At 38.9% G+C, this 21,920-nt stretch overlaps 1 protein-coding gene across 3 annotated transcripts in view; it reads left to right on the plus strand.

The window, feature by feature from the left end:
• Positions 1-21,920, plus strand: part of CDK6 (cyclin dependent kinase 6) — a 131,575-nt gene that overhangs the window by 31,270 nt on the left and 78,385 nt on the right. For all 3 annotated transcript variants that reach the window (XM_068210941.1, XM_068210962.1, XM_068210952.1), the window contains exon 3: positions 320-455. In XM_068210941.1, coding sequence (XP_068067042.1) covers positions 320-455 — 136 coding nt within the window. The remainder of the gene's footprint in view (positions 1-319; positions 456-21,920) is intronic.

Raw genomic sequence — 21,920 nt, forward strand, 5'->3', positions numbered from 1 at the left:
TGTCACTTAATTTTCTGTAGTAACTCAGGTTGTTGTGTCAAAAAAATAAATTATTTTCATGTAATTATTTTACATTCAACAGCTGATGAGTTCTTAATAATTAATCCTATTTCGGAATTCACAAGTGAAAGACTGAGATGGTAATTTTGATTTATCAGCTGTTATCTGATGAATCAAGAGATCAAAGATTGGTCTACCTTTGGAAGGCTCTTTTCCATTCTTTGTACTGTAAGAAATTTAAATAGACATGCTTGAGATGCAAGGTATGTCTGTACTGGTTCCTATATACTTACCTCTTCTGTTCTTTTCCTCTTCTCAGGTTGTTTGATGTGTGCACCGTGTCACGAACAGACAGAGAGACCAAGTTAACATTAGTGTTTGAACATGTGGATCAAGACTTGACTACTTACTTGGACAAAGTTCCAGAGCCTGGAGTGCCTACTGAAACTATAAAGGTATTTAAGGAGAAAGATTTTAGGAGATAGTATTTCAGAGATAAATCAGACAAACTGTTGTGATCCCATAGGATTTTGTTGCATCAAAATTGAGTAGTGCCCAGCTTGGGACATGAACTGCAGCACAAAGTAACAGATATAGTCTCTTTCTGAAAATGCTGCACTTGTGGTTTTATTCCTCTTTCAGAGTTCTAAATTTACTGAATCTCTACTGTTGTACCAAATGTAGCATTCAGGCACTGGAAGTACAGGGACCCAGAGCAGGGTCACCAAGTTGATTTAGAGGGATGGAGCACTTAGCTTACGAGGAAAGGCTGAGAGAATTGGGATTGTTCAGCCTGCAAAAGAGAAGGCTTAGAGGTGACTTAATTGCAGTCTTCCAGTACCTGAAGGGAACCTACGAGAAATATGGAGAGAGACTATTTACAGGAGCATGTAGTGACAGGAAAAGGGGGAGTGGTTTAAAACTGAAAGAGTATGTTTAGATTAGATATTAGAGAAGAATTCTTAACTGTGAGGGCGGTGAGGCACTGGAACAAGTTGGCCAGGGAAGTCCTGGCTGCCCCACCCCAGTAGTGTTCAAGGAAAGGTTGGATGGAGCTCTGAGCTACCTGGTCTAGAGAAAGGTGTCCCTGTGCATGGCAGTGGGATTTTTAAGGTGTTTTCATTTACCAGTAATGGCATTCTGTGATTCCATGATTCTGTGAAATCATTAAGACTGACCTTCGCTTCGAGCTGCAGGCAGATGACTGTTACTGTTTCAGCAGAGACTACTTGAGCCTTCCCTTAAAGGTGAAGTGCTGGATGTTGCTAGAATGGGTAAAATAAATCCTGTACTCCTTATCCCTTTTCCTTTGCCTTTTATTTCCCCAAGAGGCTACTTTTGTTTTATGTCCTACTTGCCAGGAGAGTTCGTGTACATTCTGAGAGCAAAAAATGTTCATTGTGGGCCTGTGGTGAGCTCAGCAAAGGATGGGCTGAAAGGTGTTATGAAATGAGTCATGGCCAGTTACAGGAGCTGGGAAGGCTCTCAGTAACTGGGAGGACAATAACTGTTGTCATGTTATCTCATATTCTGCATCTGTGAGGGAGGACCCCTACCTAGGGTAGGATGTGCCTGCGTTATTGTTAATAAAATGCATATACCATCTCCTCTGCTTTTCTAGGAATTTCACAGCAAAGTGCTACATTGAGGATCCTTGGTTGAGGTGTTTGACAAAAAGTTTATACCTGGGAAGAGAAGCAGAGGGATTGATGTTGCTACATTTTGATTGTATCTGTTTAACATTTCTTTTGATGGTTTTGTTTTTGTGAGGATAAATAATTTATGCTTACAGACATGCATTATCTTTCGCTTATATAAGTACTTTCTGGAAGTATATTGTATCATTGTAGTCTGGCAAAAGTCCCCAGGGAGGAAAAGAAAACATGAAAACTATTGAAAATTTAGTTGTTTTAATAATTCTTTTAACAGCTTCAAACTTAGGAGGTTTTTGATCTTTCAGTATAAAATTAGAACTATAGTGGATAAAGATTATTCACTGGTGTCAAAGTCACATACATATAATATCAGTCAGTTCCAGCAACCGTGTTTTTAACCAACCGTATAGTGGATAAAATAAAATTTTTGAAAAATGGATCCATTTTTGATTCAGTCAGAAGAAGACTGGAATTTACCTATTATATTGTAAGACTATTTTATTATAATGCTATTAAGGTCCTATTTTCCTCCTAGGACTTTGAAGCTACTTACATGAACTGTATTTCAATTTAACTAAAATTTTGAAACTAAGATACAAAGTGACTGGCATATTATCTAACTAAATATATTGAAATTGATGGGAACTGAAAGACCAAGCCTCTGAAATCTCGGTTTGGAGTACCTTTTGATCTATGTTTCATTTAAAGGCAATAAAAGACATGAGCACTGTACTAAAGTATTCATGATTTTCAAAAGTTCTGTTCCGAAATTGCATAATAAGACTGTCAAATACATGTTTGAATATACATTTCATGGAGATTTTATACTGATGAAGGAAATCGTTGTGCTTACATTGAAAAAGCACTATTCTGCACAAATGGCTTACTAGTTAACCCAGTTGCTATATCTGATAGTTTAGCACAATAAAATAGAAAAGCCACACAGAAACAAAGAGGAACAATTTGGCTCTTTTATGTACAGTGCAAGTTCCACTGCAACCATTGAAATTAGTGACTGTAAAATTCAGCTTGTGGTACATAATCACTTTTTAAATGGGTGAGGAAAAATGTAAAAGTGCTGTTTACTTGGTCATTGCTGTTAATTCCAGCATTTTCACAGTAGCTGATGTGTTTATTCTTGAATCCTGTTTGGCACAGGAAAAGAGAGAGAGAGTCGGTTAACTTAAGTTGCACCCTGTTGCTTCATGTTTATGTCAAAATACCCACTTTATGGAGGTACTTTTGCTGATAGTCAGGGCTGATCACATGAGGAGGGGTCTAAAGGCTTATTTTTAGTATATTTCAATGCCTTTGTAATTATACAATCTTTATGGATTTTCCTGACAGTAATTGAAGCAAAACATACTTCTCCTGGGAAGTCACGGCTGCAGGGAAATACTATGGTTTTGTAGCAGCTGAGCATTTAACCCAGAGCACATACATCGTTAAATGACTAATCTGACTTTTTATAGTTTGGCTTTTGAGGTTAATATGGATTTGTACTTAATTTATTTTCCAGAATTGCAGACAATTTTTGTAGAGTATTTCCCCTCACTGTCAGCTCAGTACAAAACAACTGCCAGTATTGTAAGACCATCTGTTAAAGTTCTGTGTGTGTCAGCAGCACAGAAGTGCCAAATGGATAGCTCTGGATAGCTTGAAGTTGAAGGATCTAATATACCTCTTTGGCACCGTGGTGTAAAACCAACAGTTGTTAGTGGACCTTGAATGACATAAAATTACTATGAGAGAAGTATCAACTCTAAAAGAGCTTTTTTTGTGTAAATTGACTACCATCATTACATAACATTTAGGGAAGGGAGGTTCAGCTTTTGCTGGTTTGGGGCATGCTGGGGTTTTTGGTTACCAGCTGTCAAGAAATAAGTGACACTGGTACCATTTGAAGAACTTTATGTTTTGCAGGCAATCGTCAGACTGTAGCAGTTCAGAGAAATGGACCATATTGATCATTTAAACACAACTAGAGCTTTTGTCTTAATGCTGCTCAGCAATGCCTTTCTAATGCCTAAGTCCCTGCAGTAGGAGTCACCCCAGAGGGTGTTTTAGGAAGATACAGACAGGTGTCTGTAACATGATAGAAGAGAGGTAGTTTTCCTATGAGACATTGCCTGGTAGTGGGAATACACAGCCAGGATCTAGAGCAGACATGATCATTTCCCCTTTCTGTCACCAGGAGTGTGAACGCTCTCATCCATTTCTGTGGCTTTGGCTTCTGAGTTCTTGGTTATTCTGGACACAGGAGTTTTAAATCTTTTCTGCTGAAGCCCTTCCATTATTATTTAATAGAGTCTACTTTGAGCTAGAGGGATGGTGAACGCTACCGCAAATACTTGTGGGCATAGTGTTCACTTTTGAAAGAGAGCTATATTCAGCCTTTAATCTACTTAATAAGCCTTTGTAACTACTGGGTTGTAGTCACGCTCACACTTGCTGGCTTCCTCTGTCAGACCTGATTAATACATATTCCATATGGCATGAATCAGAATCAGCAATGACAATCTCTTCCTTCTTGCCTCTCTACCCATCGTCTCCTCCCTTCTTTTCTTCCTGGGATACTCTTTAGCTTTAGGGCAGTTTATGTGGAAATGCAAGGTATGAGTTCAGTTTCCTTTGGACACAGCTGTTAGTCATGCACAGGTCCTTGGTAACGTTAATGGTCTTAGCAGTTGAGCCTCCGAGAGCCTTGGCTCATTAGGGACTTTTGTTAGCTGACGTAAGGGTAGTGGAAATGGGAATGACATGTCTGCCCCAGAACGATGATTTTCTTTTAAATAGTTAACAGACCACTAAAGCATTTTGATGTCTTAGCCTTTGGGACTGAAGCATGTTTAAACTGCATGGTCACATTTCATTCTGATGCTTGTGAGACTGGCATGGTTTTCTTGATCCTAAGTAATTTTGATATGGATATGGTTGTTTACAACACTAACTACATTTTTCACGTAGAAATCATGCATATGCAACCAAGATGGTGTTTATTCATTTAAGATACTGCAATGTATTAAATAATACCTAGCTTTAAGTTAATCTATGCATATAATGGCTTTGTATATAAAGCTGTACATTAAGTGGTTACAGAGTGGTTCTTTGGAATTCCTTCCAGTCATATTGTGCTGCCAGACCAAAGAGTCTGTAAAATTGAGAGAGGACAACAAACTTTTACTGAGGTTCTTTAATTTTAGTAATGAATAAAGTTAACTTTGTGAGGTAATGTCATTATAAGTAAACTTGTGGCTTCTTGCAATAGTTTTCTTATAGAAATGTAGAATTTAGGCTACATGTGCTAAGTGGGCTGTGCATGTTTCAATCTGACAGTCAGCACAGGAGGGGACAAAACAAAGGTTTCCAGTACAACAGGTGCATATGTTATCTATCACAGAATGTTGCAAAAGCTGGGAATGTCTTTCTACTCAGGTCTGTGATTTGTGAATCTTCATGGTATTCCCTCCAGCCTTGAACAGGGCAGCCAAATCACAGAGTGAGCAGGGTTCATTGTATATGATTTTCTCTGCTGTGTCCTGGTTCCTCACCCAAGTGAATGTCTTCTGTGAATGTTTTTTGGATATTTACTTCTTTGCATAGAAAGGTGATATACCCATCTGATTTGGGTATACAGATTCTGGTATTTAGATGCCTAAAACTTAGAAAGTACAGCAGTGAACCTAATTCTCTTTTGTGGGCTTATCAGATAGTAGCCCATAAATTGAATTTTTAAATATTAGCCTCAGTCATGGAATACTTGTAATTGTTGCATTCCTGTTAGCTTATATTACCTGCTATTAAACCAGGCTGACTGGTCACATCTTTGCAAGACTCTTAGAAAATTAATATGAAGATGCTGTTTCTCAGAAAGCAGACCAGTGTTCACTGTTGTGAGGTGACTCAGCCGTATGCCATGGTTGCACCTACTCAGTTGATCACGTATGAGATGTGAAGCAGATGTCACACAATCATGTAATTCTGAAAATAAAGCAAGATATTCCAGGAAAACAGATTCACCAGTACTGAGAGTCTTCAGAGAGCGGCTGCATTTAACAACATCAAAGTTAAAAGTCACTATAAAAAAGAACCTGCTTGAATTAATAAGAAAGATACTAACAGAAGAGCTGTTATTATCATTTTCCTGTCAATGCTTTTATGGTAAAGAAAAGCAAAATTTAGTGAGGAATTTGGAGTGTACAAATAATGGATCAGATCCCCAGCTGATACTAACAAGTGTAAATCCATTAGCTTCAGTGGAATGGTGCCCATTTACTGCTGCTAAGGGTTTCATATTTGTGGATTATTTTGCAACAAATTTTGTTCTGAATCGATATTATAAATTAAAGAAGAGTTGCCAGTACAAAAAAAGTGAAAAACAGAAGGGCTGAACTGATACATCATTGTGGGATAAATCTTTTTTTTCTTTCTCTGTTATCCTGCTATTAGGGGTTGGACTTCTGCATGAAAGGGTAGCAGGAGAGAGTAGGTGTCCTGCAGAAGCTCTGAAGGAGCTAAACATTAAAAAATGGATATTCTCCAGAATATCCACTCTCCAGAGTGGCCGTTCCCTGTGTTGTAGGCAGTGTAATTTCTAATTTCTTGCCCCTACAGTGCTGCATGTAGAGCAGCACCCACATCTCCTCTGGCTGCTAGGAGGTAGCAATGCACAAGCTGTCCGAGGGGTTAGGAGGAGTCGTGATTCTGTGAATAAAGGGACTGCTACTCACAGGATGTTACACAATGTAGTCTGGTATCCTCACAGTTACTTCTTTAGCTTGGACCTTTTTACTGTTAGTGTACAGCCACTGATTTTAATTATGGTGGTGTTAAATATTTTCGAATTCCTGCCATTTCCAAATTCAAATGCAAACCTTTTCAATCTGAATATAATGTATAGTTGTTTTTTGCAGTGCTGTAGCCTAGGACTTCTAGGACCTCCACTGCTTGCAAACTGAGAGCTCATAAAAATGTGAGGCACTCCAATAATTTTAAATCACTCTGTCATGACTAGAGTGATTTAAAATCATTGGAGCGCTTCACTTTTTTCAGTTGTTCCAGTTTGAAAAGCAGTCAAGCAACACTGGAGCATAATGCATGAAAGCAACCTGCCTGAAATAATAATTTTAGTCTTTCAAAACAATGACACTGAATTTGAAATGTCACTGTGAAATGATGTCTATCAAGGGTTCTGTAAATAGACATCTCAACCTACTTTTCTTTTGTGGTCTCTACTCTCAAGGCAGCAGTGCAGTCCAGTAGGGCCCTAAGGGACACATCCTTTTTGAAGTCAGAAGGAAGCTATTGTTTTCAGTAGATGGAGGGCCAGAAATCATCTTTATTCAGTAAGTCCTAGGAAATTAAGAAACTGAAGAGATTCTGAATTGTGGGCAGGGAAGGTGATTGAGCCTTGGTAGAATGGATTTATGATCAAGTCATTGCAAAATTGCAGTATTACAAACACTGGAAGTAAAATGTTGCTATCAGTTAGTTTAATTTCTGTTAGTTCAGCAGAGCTGGACATGGGTGTGATGCATAAAAAAGTTTATGGGTCCTGCTGCTCTTCATTCCCTTGAGATGCTCTCACATTATTACAAACACTGGTTTTTTGCTACTGGAACATCATTGCATTACCAGTTGCTATGTGAAATGCTTTGATGACACTGAAGGAAAGGGAGCATGTGGTAGGAATAATTGTCAATCAGGTACAGAAGTGGGGCTGAGCTGCCAGGCAGCATCTCACAGACAGTGCCACACTGTTCTGCATCCAGCCAGTGACAGTTCCTCCAAGTGGGGATTATTTTTGAGATGCTTTCTTTTGTCTCATGGTGGTGGTGCTAAGGCACGACTTGCTCTGCAAGCACATCCTGCCTCAGTGATGAGCAGAAGTGTCACTCATGTTTCCAGAGTCTTTCTCTTCATCAAACACGATCTGCCACATTTAAAGTAATTAAGAGAAAGCTATGCAGCTGATGGTGCACGTAAAGCAGTGGCAGAAAAATACACTGAAATGTTTGGATTTACCCATGTTCTGAATTTGCTTACAAGCCATATACTGTTTTTGACAAATAATTTGAAGGTTGGACTGCATATGTGAGGTAAAGATAAGTTCAAAGAGCCATTCTTGATTTTTGCCAGGACAGATAAGAATCACTTTCTTAATAGTAGTTTCTGCACTAGGAAGGAAATCAGTCCCCTATGCAGTACACCCATAAAATTGTACTTCGTCTCAAAACAAGCACACAGAGATGGGGAAGAGTAGACAATAGCACAAATTGTGACAAGGCAGATGCTTCGGAAAACTGGGCAATATATTTTTTCTTACTAAACGCAGGACTCTAAGGGTTGAACTCAGCTGATCTGGGACAAGAAGCATTGTAGCAGAATACATTCATCATCTCAGTCAACCCAAGTTACTGCGGCTCAGATTCTCTAAACTAGAACATTTACAAAGTGTCTACATTTACTCACAGCAATTATAGAGCCATAGTGTAAAACAATTCCATAGTTGGCCACAGACAACTCATTGCTAATAAAAGACAATATAGTAATCAAGAAAGTTATTTTCCCATAAAACTGTTTTCTCTATTCCACCTCAAGAGAAATTTAATACATTTGGACTAGTTGTGTGCACTGGTTTTATGCCAGTGAATAAGCAGGTTATTGTATCCCACAGTAAAAATTAATTTGAAGCGTGTTACTTTAGTGGCATACTGATTTAATCAAGATATGTTTTGTTTGTTTCTTTTCCTCCATAGCAGATGTATTTAGCTTATGCCAGAAAACAAAGTTCCATACAAATGGGCAGAGATGGAATTTTTTTGTATTACATGTTTTCATATGTAGAATATAAAGTCAGCTTAAAGAATTTTCTATTATTTATAAATACAAAGGCACATAAACACACATATATACATAAGTGTATATTGTAAAAGTCCTCTAACATATTTGCAGAAAAAAATGCTGCTATTTGAGAGAAAGGGAAACTATGATCATCACTCCACTGTCTCCAGAGTTCATTTTCTCAAATAGGTGTGGCCCAGAAAAGGCGAGAGCTGGCAACACAGATGCTTAAAGAGTACGCAGATACATGAGGGGTAGCACCAGTCCTCCTGCCATGCCTAGAGAGTGGTTTGGTGTATATTGCCTTCACATGTAGGCACATGGAGGCACACTACACATACATGTACACACACGTACACATGTGTATGTATGAATGTATGTGTGTATATATATGGATGTGTGTGTATATACAGACATGGACGTGCTGATTCCCAGAGTCCATCTGATGGCTCATCAACCCAAGACAGCTGAGCTGTTACATTCACAGGGAAGGAATAAAACGACACCCAGCTGAAGCTGTGCCTCTCCCTGCTATTCAATGTGTCAGATGAGAGACACATGGAGAGCCCTTGTCCCACCCGCCCCTGTGGATACCAGAGCAGACACAGTTCCTCCCTGCTTCCTGTCCTCGGGCCATCAGGCATGAAACTGCAGAGAAGCACCAGCCTGGGGCACCAGCCAGCTACACTCAGCTGCTAGAGCAACCAAAGCCAAAACCTCTTGACACTCAGAACTGCTTTCATTGGTTTCAACTCCATGTTCTCTGCCTGTGCAATTCCTATTTTTTGATCACTTTTCTCTTTCCATCCTTCTCTTTCACCTTGATTTTTTCACCTCACCTTCACTTCGTATTTACACAGTAGTCTTCTGTTCTTTCCCTTCTTCCAGAACTTTTCTCTCCGTTACTTTTCTTTCAGTTTTTCCTGTATCATCCTGACTCTACTCCCATAGAAATGTAGCATCATGGAACCATCTCACTATTTCTCCACCTGGGGTCTGTCTTGTCCATTTTATTTGTGAGCTTTTAATGGAGGAGGCTGTGTAAAAAGTCTTGACTTTGGTGCCCACCATAATAGATCCTCCTTTTTGACTGGTCTTTACGCAGTACCGTGTTAAACATGAGTCATGATAGTCAGATCCTACAACAGCATTATTTGTGTGAAACAGTACTTCACCACTGCATTGCTGTTTCCCCACCACAGTCACTTCACAAATTTACACAACTGCTTCCTTTTTATATCAATGCTCTGTAATCAGCGTATGGTTCATGTTACAGGTTTCTCAGGTTTCAAAGTGAAATAAAATGAGCTTCCTTCCATTTTGAGAATATCCTTTTTAAGAAGTCCAAACAAAAGACACACATTATTAGTAAATTCACAGGCAGCTGCCAGAAGACAGAAAATTCTGAATGGAAACGTGAGTGAAATAACAGAAATACCGTATGTTGTTTATTCTTGGTGCAACAGCAAGGGAAAATATTTAGAAATTTAAATTATTAGTTTATTTGTAGTTTTAATAAATCAGTTGTGGTTTTATAGCATTTGCCAATGTTGGTACTCCAGAGCACCAATCCTTCACAGAAAGTCAAATCCTTCTATGGTGTAACTGTGGGATTCTCGAGGTTCCTCTCAGAGTGACTGTGGGGCAGTGCTGTTCATTTCTTTTACTGCTAAGCCTAAATAGTTTGCCATTAAGAAAGAGCAAATTACAAAGGTTTGAGCTTCTGGATCAAATCTGTCCTTCATTTTTGGATTGGAAACCTTATCCAAAGACTAACAAACATCACTATTTTAAGTTCTTTTTACTTCTCCTTTACTGGTAGAGGTATACAGTACCAACACTTACGTCTGTACACATAAAACATTTAAACTCATGCTGGAATATGTACTTGCACTTCTGGTTCAACTTCAATCCCAAAGGGAGCAGAGGCTCTGCTTCAGCAAAGCTCTTAAGCTTCTGCTTAATTTTATGTCAACAGATTGCTCCAGTATTAAAAATGAGGTTGAAAGACTGAATTAGAGGAGCTATCCGAGGAGAATCAGTTGTTATCCTGTGCTACTGACCTGATGAATTCTAAGGTTAGAACAAAGAAGAACTGAAACCATTGTTTCCTTAGTCTCAAATTAGTCATAAAACATGTGCTTTGCTTGTGTTTAAATGCTTTGTCAGAGCGAAGAAGCAGTCTTCCCTCAAAACTTATGTGTAAGCAGTGTCTGTGCGTTTGGAACCAGACTCCTGACTATTCACAAAAATGTGTCATAGCTGGTCAGCATGGTAAATTGACTCAGTAATGGCCAAGGATCACAAGGTTTGGTGGATTGTTTTGTTTATATCTGGTTTTCATTAATATCATAGCTGTTGTGGCCACAGAATATCCTATTTGCCTTCTTTGAACATAATGACCCTTGAGAATAAATACCCATTTCCAAGAAGAAGCTGTATTGTACCATTGTGACCAATTCAACAAATGCCATCGTATTCTGTCTTTATTAATGTTGAGCAGTGTCTTATACCTTAAAGGGCCCTTTGAAATTAGTGGCTTAATTGTAAATAAAGTTACTGCCCAACAGTTTTCACTGTTGCTAAATATGTGACTTTACAAACAATGCTGTAAAAATTATAAGTATTCTAAAATGTCCCATTTCTTTTGTCTATAAAGTAGGAAGCATTGCACTGTAACTTTAAATATACCAAAAAATAATCAAGAGGACATGTTAACCATCTCTTAAGAGTGCCTAATTTCAAAGCCAATAAACTGAGCTGCTGAATTTTTGTCCTTTGTTTTAGGCTGTGATAGTTCTGTTGCATAACTACAATTAGGAAACTTCAGAACACTCCAAAATGTTACAGTATTCTATGGATGGAAATGCAGGGTTGTTTTTCATTTAGCAAGGGGCATTGGAATGGCAGCATGTTACCTTTTTTTAACATCTAGTTTATGATTCATTCTAAAATATTCTTTCATTTGGAATTAACTTCAGATATTCCTGTTCTGACTAGCAGGGTAAATATTTTAGCAAGGACTTTTTAGGGAGAAGTTTTGACAGTAACATACTCCTCCCTTAGTGTTACAAAGGAAAGACATGCTGTCCAAACACAGAGTTGGCATTTTGGTGGAAATCGTTCCAAAAGAGTACGTAGAACATTACAAATGTAAAATGCAGTTAATGAAAGAGTATACAGATGTTTTTCATGCATTTAAATAAAAATGTCTAAATTGAATGCTGAAAATGTCAACAGTGATCTCTGAGCCATATGCTTGTTACTACAATAGTGTGTTGTGTATAGCTGTCATTCAGTGAGAAACAGCACAGACCAAAAGGGAAAATAGATATAAAAACATTAAGTTTGAGGAGAGACCATGTTACAAAGCATTTTGTATTATGTTTTTGCCTTACTTAGAAGATATCACTTTTTCTTGCTTTTTTTTGCTTACATAATTCCTGTTGATGTCTAAAACACTTACTGAAGACATAGGAAAAGGAGAATAGAGGCCAAGCTGCGTGGGCTCTAGTGAACCAAAACTGCAGAGAGATGCATGCTTCACAGACAGTTTAATATGAAAATAAACCACAGTTTCTTTGCTTGGTTTCTGGAGCAGAAAGTCGCAAAACAAGCAGAAAACTTCTGGTTCTTGATGAAATGGTTAGTTTAGCTTCCTTACATCATCTACTCTGAGTGTTTCAGACCTTAACTTCTGTTTCAGTTAAAGGAATTTAGACCTAGCTTGACTTAGGTTTATCTCTGTGAAGCTGGGGCATTGGAAAATATTTCAGAAGTAGTTTTAGCCTTATGTTTGCATTTGTTCTTTTGCAAATGTGGTAGAGGTAACCTTGATTTACTAATTAGTGAAGTCACGCTTTATTGTGACAGAAAACTAAGAACAGTCCTTCAGTGAAAATAACAAAGACCTACCCCATGGTGATTGATGAGAACCTTGTACAAGTGAAATGAGCTGGAAAGTCATCATCTTGTCTTTTCCTTTGCCACAGGAAAAGCATAACAGAGAGATTTCTTTTCTTCTGGTCCTGATAAGGAATCTAACGAAGCATAAGGAGAGGTTACAGAGCATGGAAATGTGTCACACCCAGCTGCTCACTAGCTTGCAAAGCTGCAGTAAATAATACAGTTGCTATTTAATAAACAAAGGAAACAGAAGTCCTTTGATAGTGATCCCTAGCCTCTCTCATTTGTCCTTCTGATGATACAGTTTGTTTCTACTTAATTGACTGTAGTTTTGGAGTAACACAGAGTTTGATATTGGTTTGTATGATTTGTAGTTACTTTGTTGTTGTTGGTATGGAAAACAAAAGACTTAGGTTTCTGGGACCTGATTCAGCAAAGTGCAGACATGTGGTCCAGGTTGTCTGGATCATTGCTACTTTTTTTCTCATAGGTTCTCCATGAATAGTTACAGTAAAGGCACAGGAATACATGTAGTTTTATTTTCCAGGTTTCATAATTAAAAGCATATTTTTCTGCTTGTCACAGGTTACCCTTTTGAGAAGCAATACTGTGTTTGCCACAAGCTGCATTTCTCATATGCATCGTTTATGACACTTCACTTTCAAAAGACATATCTTCAAGGAAGGAGTTTGTTCCATTGATTGGCTCTTTTTGCACACTAACTTCTAACATAGCAGTGTCTTTTTATTAAAAATGTTGTATAGTTGTTTTTTTTTTAATATTTGGGAGGTGAAGGAAGGAAATATCCTCTGCCTGTGAAACATCAAAGGCCATCTTCTCCTCTCCCAAGAAGACTGTCAGCTCTCACCCCCAAGGTAGACCTGATTCCTGTCTGTTGTATTAACATTAGGAAATAAGTAGGCTCATTGCTCATTGTGTCACTGTAAGTTGAAGATACCTGCTTTTTTTTAGAATCAGTCAAGTGTTCAAAAGAAAACAAGGCAAGGTTTACACTAATGTGTGCTAATATAAATCAGTGTCATTTTACTCAGAACTGCAGAGGCTATGGCAGATGTCACTTTGGACAGACTCGGCAGATGACTGGGACCATCTCCCACCACTGCAGCCACAGCAGACATCACAGTCACATCACTGCCTATCTGAAATCCAGAGATGGGCTACTGAGGAATGCTGGTAGCTGGCATCTTCCAGTGACCTGCTTTGCCTGGTTATCACCTGGGCTGTGGAGGCAGCAACCCAAAGAGATGGAGTAGGCCCTGGGAGTGAGTGTGAAGTGGAACAGGGTGCAGTGCAGGCGTGACAAGAAGGGTCAGAAATGGGAATGGGGAAGGAAGGGGCAACAGGACTCATGGAGGAAGAAAAGAGAGACATAAAGGAAAAGGTGAGAAATAAGAAAAGAAAGGCAAAAGTGGTAGACCTTGCAAGTGCAGTGGAATGGGTAGCCATTCCCCTAGTCTGGTGCTAACAGCAAACTTCTCATTCTTTCAGTGAAAACAAAAGTCTTCATGTATATGCTATATTCCTCTTGCAAAATGTCTTCTCTTTGCCTTGTCTGTAGGATGAGGGTCTTGTCTGTTCCCTTTTCAAAGCTGTTGGTTCAGGAGCCATTGTTTTTTTAATTCAAGTTAATAGAATTGCAAATTAATTGCTTCTGTAAGCATGGAGAGCGACTTGATCTGCTGAGTGCTTTCAAGAAGCTATTATCTTGTTTCCTACTTTTAATTTAGATGTAGGAAGGCATCTGTAAGATGCTCATCATGAAGACTATTTTGAGAGCTCAGACAATGCTCTAACAGCATTGCAAAACTATGTGTAAAGTTCTTAGATAGGAGATTCTGGGCAAGCTAATTCCAGTAGGCCACTGACCCCTCTCAGGTTTTTTTTTTGAAGCCTGTTTTTTCCTGTGAATTGTATAAAAATCAAATCTTTCCTCTTCTGTATGTTTGATTTTCTTCAAGCTTGTTAAGCCTTTATAACTGAAAGCAAAGTCTAGTTCTTTTGAGTATTTAACAAACATTAACTAGTTAATCTTTGCAACGCTCATGAATTAGTTAACTATTATCCCTGAATTTATAATGAAGAGCAAGAGAGGCAGCAAAGTTAAATGTACTCCTGTGACTAGAGCTGGAGTAGTAATAGACCCCAATGCTGAGCCATTTTACAGCATTTAGGAGCATCATAATTCTTCTGCTGTGCCAAGTACACTACAAACAAAAAAATACAATATTGAAATGACTTTTTAAAAGTACACAGTTGAGCTTTACTTATTATGCATTCCCTGGAGAGATTAGAAAGGGATTGTCTTCTTACTTTCCTCTGTGTTCACATCTTTATAAAAGCTGTTAACTATTTATTAAAGGAGTGTCTAACTTTGGAGAATAGTAGTATTTTGTTGCCTGGTGTCATGCTGACATTTTTGTCTCAGTGAAGGTTGGTTATATCTCTCTGAAGGTGCTGTTGGTTCCAGTGACTGTGGGAGGAAAATAGGAATAATAAAAAGCAGAGGGACCAGCTTAGGTCTTTGAAAATTGATGGGTAGAGTCCCAGTAACTTCATTTGACTCCATTGTGCCTAATATGAAGCCATCTTTTTTCTTCAGTGTGCAAGTTCCATTCATGACTATGCTGAATTCCTCAAAGTTTCTACGATGGAAGCTCTCAAAGTTAGGTCCAAACTCTTCAGTAACCTCAATTTCTAATCCAAGAAAGTGACTCTGCTGTCCAGTCACCTCCTTTTACAGTGCCTTGAGCCCTGATGTATCTGTATAAGCCACAAATATATTTCCTTATGTGTCAGGAGATTGAGCAGGCCTGTGTTATAATAAATTTAAACAAGTTTTTCATCAAACGAAAATTGCTTGAATGAGTTTATAACTGGAAGGAGTCCTAGGAATTAAGAGATTAAGTATTACTGATTTAAATTACGGTTGTGTTCCCAATCTCTCGGATCCTACTGACTGCTTTTTCTCAGTTTTAAAAAAAGTGTAACCTGTTTCCTTGTTGCCATCAGGTGTTTCATCAAGAGCCTATGCACTTTTAGTGGCTACTATTTAAAAAAGCAACTGAAGAGAGAAATTAAAGGAACAATCTTGAGCCTTTTGTGTCCAGCCAAGGATCTGACAGTTTTCAAAAAGTGTCTGGGCTGAAAGGTACAAAGCTGCCTTGGGTGTATGAGATCTGATCATCCAGATCCCTTGGGATGCTTCTAAAGGCTTGTCCTTTATTGTTTTGTATCAGCGTATAAACAAATCAGTATCAACCCAGAAGACAGATTCAATGAGACTTTCTGTAGAAATGTCAGTAATGTTGCCAAGGTGTTGATAGACCATTGGGAAGAGTAGTCTGTTATAAATCTCTGTATATTTACATAATTTGAGTGCTCCTTTGGACCAGAATCCATTTGGTCTGAGATGTTTGTGCATGATTTTGAGCACATCAAGATGTTAGTCTTTGTTCTGAGGTTAGTCCTTCTTGCACTTAGGTGACAACGTAGGCCAGTCATCTTCCAGGGTCTTCTGCATTATTTCTAATGATAGCTTAAGTTAACAGTCCCTAAGATAAATTTACAGATCTAGTCTTCTAAGATGCTTTACCACCTAAGTCCGAAGCTGCTTGTAAAGCATTCTTGATGTATGTGCACAGCGTTGTTTCAGCTTTCTAATCACTGACCAGCTGGCTTGTTAGTGAATAGAGCTGTGGGCCCCTTGCCACATTTCATGTGAGGTCTTGGCTGGGTGGCCAAGCAGGCAGCCTGCAGCCAGTGTCAAAGCAATTCAAGAGGTATTGGCACAGCAGTGTCCCCATTAATTTCTGCTTGTCACATGCTGTCATGCAAGTTACACCAGAGAGGAAATGACCGTTAAAAAAAAAAAGTACGCTTGTGGCACTTGGTCCCCTCCAGACGTTATCCCCGAGGTTAAACAAGTGGATACAATTAGCTGCTGTCCACAGACAGCTGCAGGGAAGGAGAAGCCGAGATCTGGGCCCCACAGCAACGTGTCCTTCCTGTTAGCAAGGAGTGTCTTCTGCAAAATGCCATATTTTAACCCATCCTGGGGTTTGAGGAAATTAGGAAGAGCTGTTATGGCCAATGGCATCAGGAAGGTGCTGGTAAAGAGCTGTAGTGCTGCTGGAGCAGCATTCTTCCTAGAGAAGAGGGTTTGTTTGTTACACCTTTCCTCATAAGGACTGGTGTGAGAGGCCCAGGAGGACAGTCAACTCATCAGTGACTGATAATTTACTGTAGTCTGTAGATTGTGGCAGGGAGTGTGACAGGGATTTCTGTGCACTCCTCCTCAAAGCATACTGAAGTAGTTTAAGGGAGTCACATCCAGCTTTGTGGATCGTTGGGGTGGACTGATTTTTTTGATTACATCAGGACAGCTTCCACAAGGATTGCAAGTGATGATGTCCCCAAATACAAATGGATAGTAATGCAAAAACAAAGACTCTGAAGAGGAAGGGGCAATGATGTCCCACAATGAGAGAAAGAAATGCATACTATTAGGAGCAATCTCAAATCTCTTTTTAAAAACTGAAAGCTCTAAGGTGATAGAGATAGGGGTGCTATCACAGTGCTCCAGAACACAATGCTCCAGAACAGATTGATTTAGTCAAGCTAAAGTCTGGATTTTATCTCAGAAGAAAGAGGCTTACAGCATCAGCTGAAGGAAAAATGTGACTTATCCTGTTGAGAAACATAATTAAAGAATCTGTAATTATATGAAAAGTGTGCTCCAGAATTCAAACTGCAGTGTGACCTGCTGCGATGCTTAGATACCAAATTGTGCTGGAGTCAGTCCCTAGGTATGTGCTAGAACAGTCTTCACAGCCAATGCATACAAATGACAGGTGCTACTTCAAGTCATTTGTATGGAACTTTACCAACTGGGTGAGGCAGTAAAGAATTTGGGGGATTTCATGATACATTTTAGTCCTCATCTCTTTTTCAGATTGTATGAGAAATAAAAGAACAGAATAGTAACAACTTGTCAAACCGGGAAACTGAGAAACTGCTGTTTTCAATACAGTTATAAAAAGCTTGTAATAAAAGAAAGGCAGTTTCCCAGAAGATATTTGGGGATGTATAAACCTGTGATATCATCATCCAGAGATACTAGAAAGAAACATGAGTGTTTTGCTTATCTAGGCTCAGATCCATAAAATCTGTTAAAAGCTGTGCCTTGTGTTTTTTTCTGCAGGGCACAAAGAGTGGAAGGGTTTGAGCACTGAAAAAGCGGTTAATTACAAAGTTACATTTACCTGCTGTAAAATTTTCCCATACAGGACAAGTCCTGCCAACAGTGCCAATTTCTGTCAGAATGTTAAAACAAACTTCCCCTCTGTTCAATTCTCATGTATTTTATCTGACAAATACCAGTAGCCACATGGGAAATGCTGTGTATTTCATTTGCATGTCTGGTAATTCCACTTCAACAGGAATTTTTGGTACACCGAATGACTGAACATAAGTAGAACAATAATTATGTAGGTTTCTTTTCAGTCATGCATGTTCTTCTCATCAAATATGAAAAATAGTCGATGAAAAAGTAAAACCTGAAAAATCTAGATTGCAAACTGACTTGACAGGTGTTGAGCTATAAAATTAAAAATTGATGTGGAAGGACTTATATAAACTTAAATAAATCCACATGTGTGCCCAAGCATGTGTATGTACATATGTCCCCCAGAGATGTTAAGTAGACATGTTACATACTGAATTTGGTCTTTGGTTCACAGCTACTGAGATCAACATGGGACTCTATCAGCATTAAGGTTCTGGTAAAACAGACATCTACTTAGACTGAAACTTTTACCAACCCATAAAATATGAGTCCAGGTGCTTATTTTAAGGAGGGTAAACAGAACATTACTCAGAGCGGTTCCTTCAACACAGTCAGGTGCATCAATTGTTCTAGTCCAGTCCTTCTTATGGTGCCTTTGCTGCTGCTGAGCTTTGGTGTTTGAGGAGTGTTTGGATCACTCCAAAATATGTTTGGTCAGGTTCTCTTGTGGCAGTAGAAATTCAGCAGTTCTTTTCGAACTCAGAAGGAGCAGTTGGCAAGTTTAAGCAAAGGGACTAGAACATGTTAAGCCTGCTGTGGTCGCTGTGGATTGAGTTCAGTCTATGTATAGGTGCACAACAAGGGAAAACAGTATACTGAAAGCTATAATATGCATTCACAGAATTCAGTCATAAGCTTACAGCAATGCAGTAGTGTTGGTGAGCCTCAAAGCTTTTCAAATACTACCATGCACCTTTGTAATTCAGTTAAAATCTTGCATTTTTCCTGAATCTTGTGCACAGTTGCAGTACTTTTGATTGGGACTGACATATAATGGTCATAATATACAGGTATGTCTATGCATAGTAGTGGCATTTGCTGTTTTTACTAGGCTGGCTCTGAACTAATTCATCAATTATTGTATTTCAAAGTAATTTATTTAGGACTTTCTAATCTTGATTACCTTGCTACTTCCAATAGCAACCAAAGCAGTCTTCAAAACAGTAGTTCTATAGACTCCACTCCTTCAGGTATTTTATCTTTTGAATTGCTGCACAAATAATTCCTAGCCATTAAATAAACCAAACACAGAAAACCATCAAAACACAAAACCAAACAACACAACCATATTCATCTCAGTGTTTATTGCAGTGGGATACTATAGATAGCATTGTCTTCAATGGGATTATTCAAAACATTATAATGTGTGTATACATACATGCATACTTTTGTGAGTGTGCATGTCTGTAGTGTTCTTCATCCTAACAATTGGATAATCCAAAATCTCTTTATGAGCTGTGCTTTCTTTCTTACAAAAACAGTTTAACATAGATTAGAGACTATTAATCAGAATATATTTTAACATGTCCTTTAAACTACTCTTAAGTGCATTAAAGTACCTTTTATATTATTAAAATAGTTTTACAATTCAAAGATAATTACACAAGTATTTTGCTTCATGTTTAAAAATATATGGAACTTAATTATTTTTCAACAAATTGTTTACCTTTAGGGTATCAGCATAGAAAACACTCCCCATTATTAGACCAATTCCTTGCATGTTCTTATCAGATATTAATAATGCACTAAATGAATTGAGAGTATCTTTCTCTGCACAGTATTTTACTCTGTGAACAGAAAATGAATATGTTATCTTGTATAGTAGGGTTGATTAATAGGGCTAAGTGAATAGATCATTTGAATTTATTGTTCTCTTATCAAAACAGTAAACATATTTAAATTGAACCTGCTGTGAAGTTCACATTCTCTTGGTACTTCCTAGTTAATTGACAGGAGTATCACAGCAGTCTTCTCTTCTGAGGAATGACCCTGTGAATACTTTCAGGGAATGGAATTACTCTGAGATAAATAGTTACCCAGTGTAAGGAAGGTGAAGATCTGTATAGCTCATATATATTTGATTGGATCATGGATGAGTCCTGAGAAGCTGTGATGTGGCTAGGAGAAGGCAAAGACAGCCTCCTCATCCCTTTTCTGAATGCCCTACAGGGAGACTGATCAGAATAGCTTTCTTCTGAGAAAAGGAACAGGGCACAAGGGCAGGGATCTGTCTGCCTCTTACTATGCCCCAGCCACTGCATCGAGCCAGCTGTGTGGAGAAGAGTATCCTGCAGCTCCACAGACAGTGGCAAATTGCATCTGCCCCCACCATCACAGTCATGGCATTCTAGATAGGTTGATGTGATGGGTTCCCAGCCCAGTGTGAGGACAAAAATTAAAAAAGAGAATCACTGCATTTAACAGGGAATCACTGCATTATTGCTAATGCCTTTGGGATTCAGTGTAACAACATTAATCATGTCTTTTGCTATTCATGTATCTGTACTGTGTAATTCCTCAGGAATGCCATTGTTTTTTTGGCATTAATTAATGTTGACTGTTTGTTACAAAGTATCACCATAGAAGGGCTGTAATTATTCTGCTTCAAAATTAGGCTTCAGAGAACAGGACAGCTCTTTAAACTTTCATTCCAGCATGTGTAAAATCAACCTTTAAATTGGAAGCAATTCAGTGATTGGGGAATCTGTATAACTGAGTAGGATATGAAAGAAGCCTCTTCTCCCCTTCTGCTCTGAGAAGGTCCTGTTCCAGTGAGAGGCAGTGAGTCTTTTATTGAAACTACCTTGACTGATTCATCACACATTGCTATCTAAAACTCATCCCTTTTGTTTACACTTGTGGTTGCCTTTTATGCAAACACTCCTACAGGAAATGTTCAGGATGAGTATTCCAACACCTGCCATGTAAAATAGGGACATTCCATTCTGCTCAGCAAAAAGAAAAATGAGTTGCAGATAGACAGAAACTCTGGGTGAAGGATGTAAGTTGTGAAGGTGCATGAGATACTCCACAGAAGAATAGGAGATGCCAAAGGATTGTTGTGCTTTACAAAATGCTAGCACAGAAATAGAGCGGGAAGAGGAAAATAGGCAGGTTAAAAAAAAAAACAAAACGTGTAAAACCTGTACTAACCTGTGTGTTAGTACAAATTTAGGGTCTGTTGAAGTTTGCAAGGCTCTGTGCTCTGTTGTTTTTATTTGATGACACAACTGAGTATATTTGTGGGCTTCCACTGAATTACTCTCTTTGGTATTAGGAACTCATGTCACTGTAAGGAAGGGCAACCTGCTTGAAGGTTTTTCTTTCTTCACATTGTAGCCAGTGGAGGAAAAGCATGAGCTTCACATAACAAGCAGCCAGTCATAAGTGTATGTTACCTGAGAGTGCATGTGTTCTCTGAAGATACATTGCTCTTGGTGTTTTCCTTCATGTTGCATCTCACTGTGTTCCCCTTTACCAAAACAAAACCTAGCATCCATACTTCACCATGGAGGTGGGTTAGCCTAGTCCAGCAGTCAAACTCCCATCCAGGCGCTCACTGACTTCTTCCACCTCAGCTACAGAAAGTAGAGAGCAACAAGGAACAAGAAAGCTCGTGGGCTAAGAGAAGAGAGGAAGATTGCTTACCATCATGGGCAAAATAGATTTATCCCAGAGAAAATCAACTTAGTCTAATGCCAGTCAAGATAGATATTTGCTAGTTCAAATGGTGGGCCAAAAAAGTGCAGGTATTCAAATAACACCTTCTCATGCCATTTTCCAGGCTGTACATCACTTCTGAATCTCCCTAGCCCAAGCAGCACAGGAGCAGCTCCTCTCTCCTGCTCCTTCTTCCTCACTCTTTGTACATGCTGTGCCCTAGGTCATCTCCATGGGCTGCAGTTCCCTCAGGAATATCTGCCTGCTCCATGAGCTGCAGTGTGGATAACTGCTTGACGGTGGACTGCTTTCTCTTTCTCCTCTCACTTCTCTTCCTCCTCTCTCGCCTTGGTGTTTCCTGTGCAGTTTCTCACTCCCTTTGTTCTCTTCTCCTCTTTCCCTGCAGTCTTTTCTGCCCTTGAATATATCCTCATGGAGGCACCATCGTCCTGGCTGGCAGGCCCAGCCGTGCACTGTGGTGGGTCTGTTGG

This window comes from Anomalospiza imberbis, chromosome 1 (genome assembly GCF_031753505.1).
Source record: "Anomalospiza imberbis isolate Cuckoo-Finch-1a 21T00152 chromosome 1, ASM3175350v1, whole genome shotgun sequence".
NCBI classification, from domain to species: domain Eukaryota; kingdom Metazoa; phylum Chordata; class Aves; order Passeriformes; family Viduidae; genus Anomalospiza; species Anomalospiza imberbis.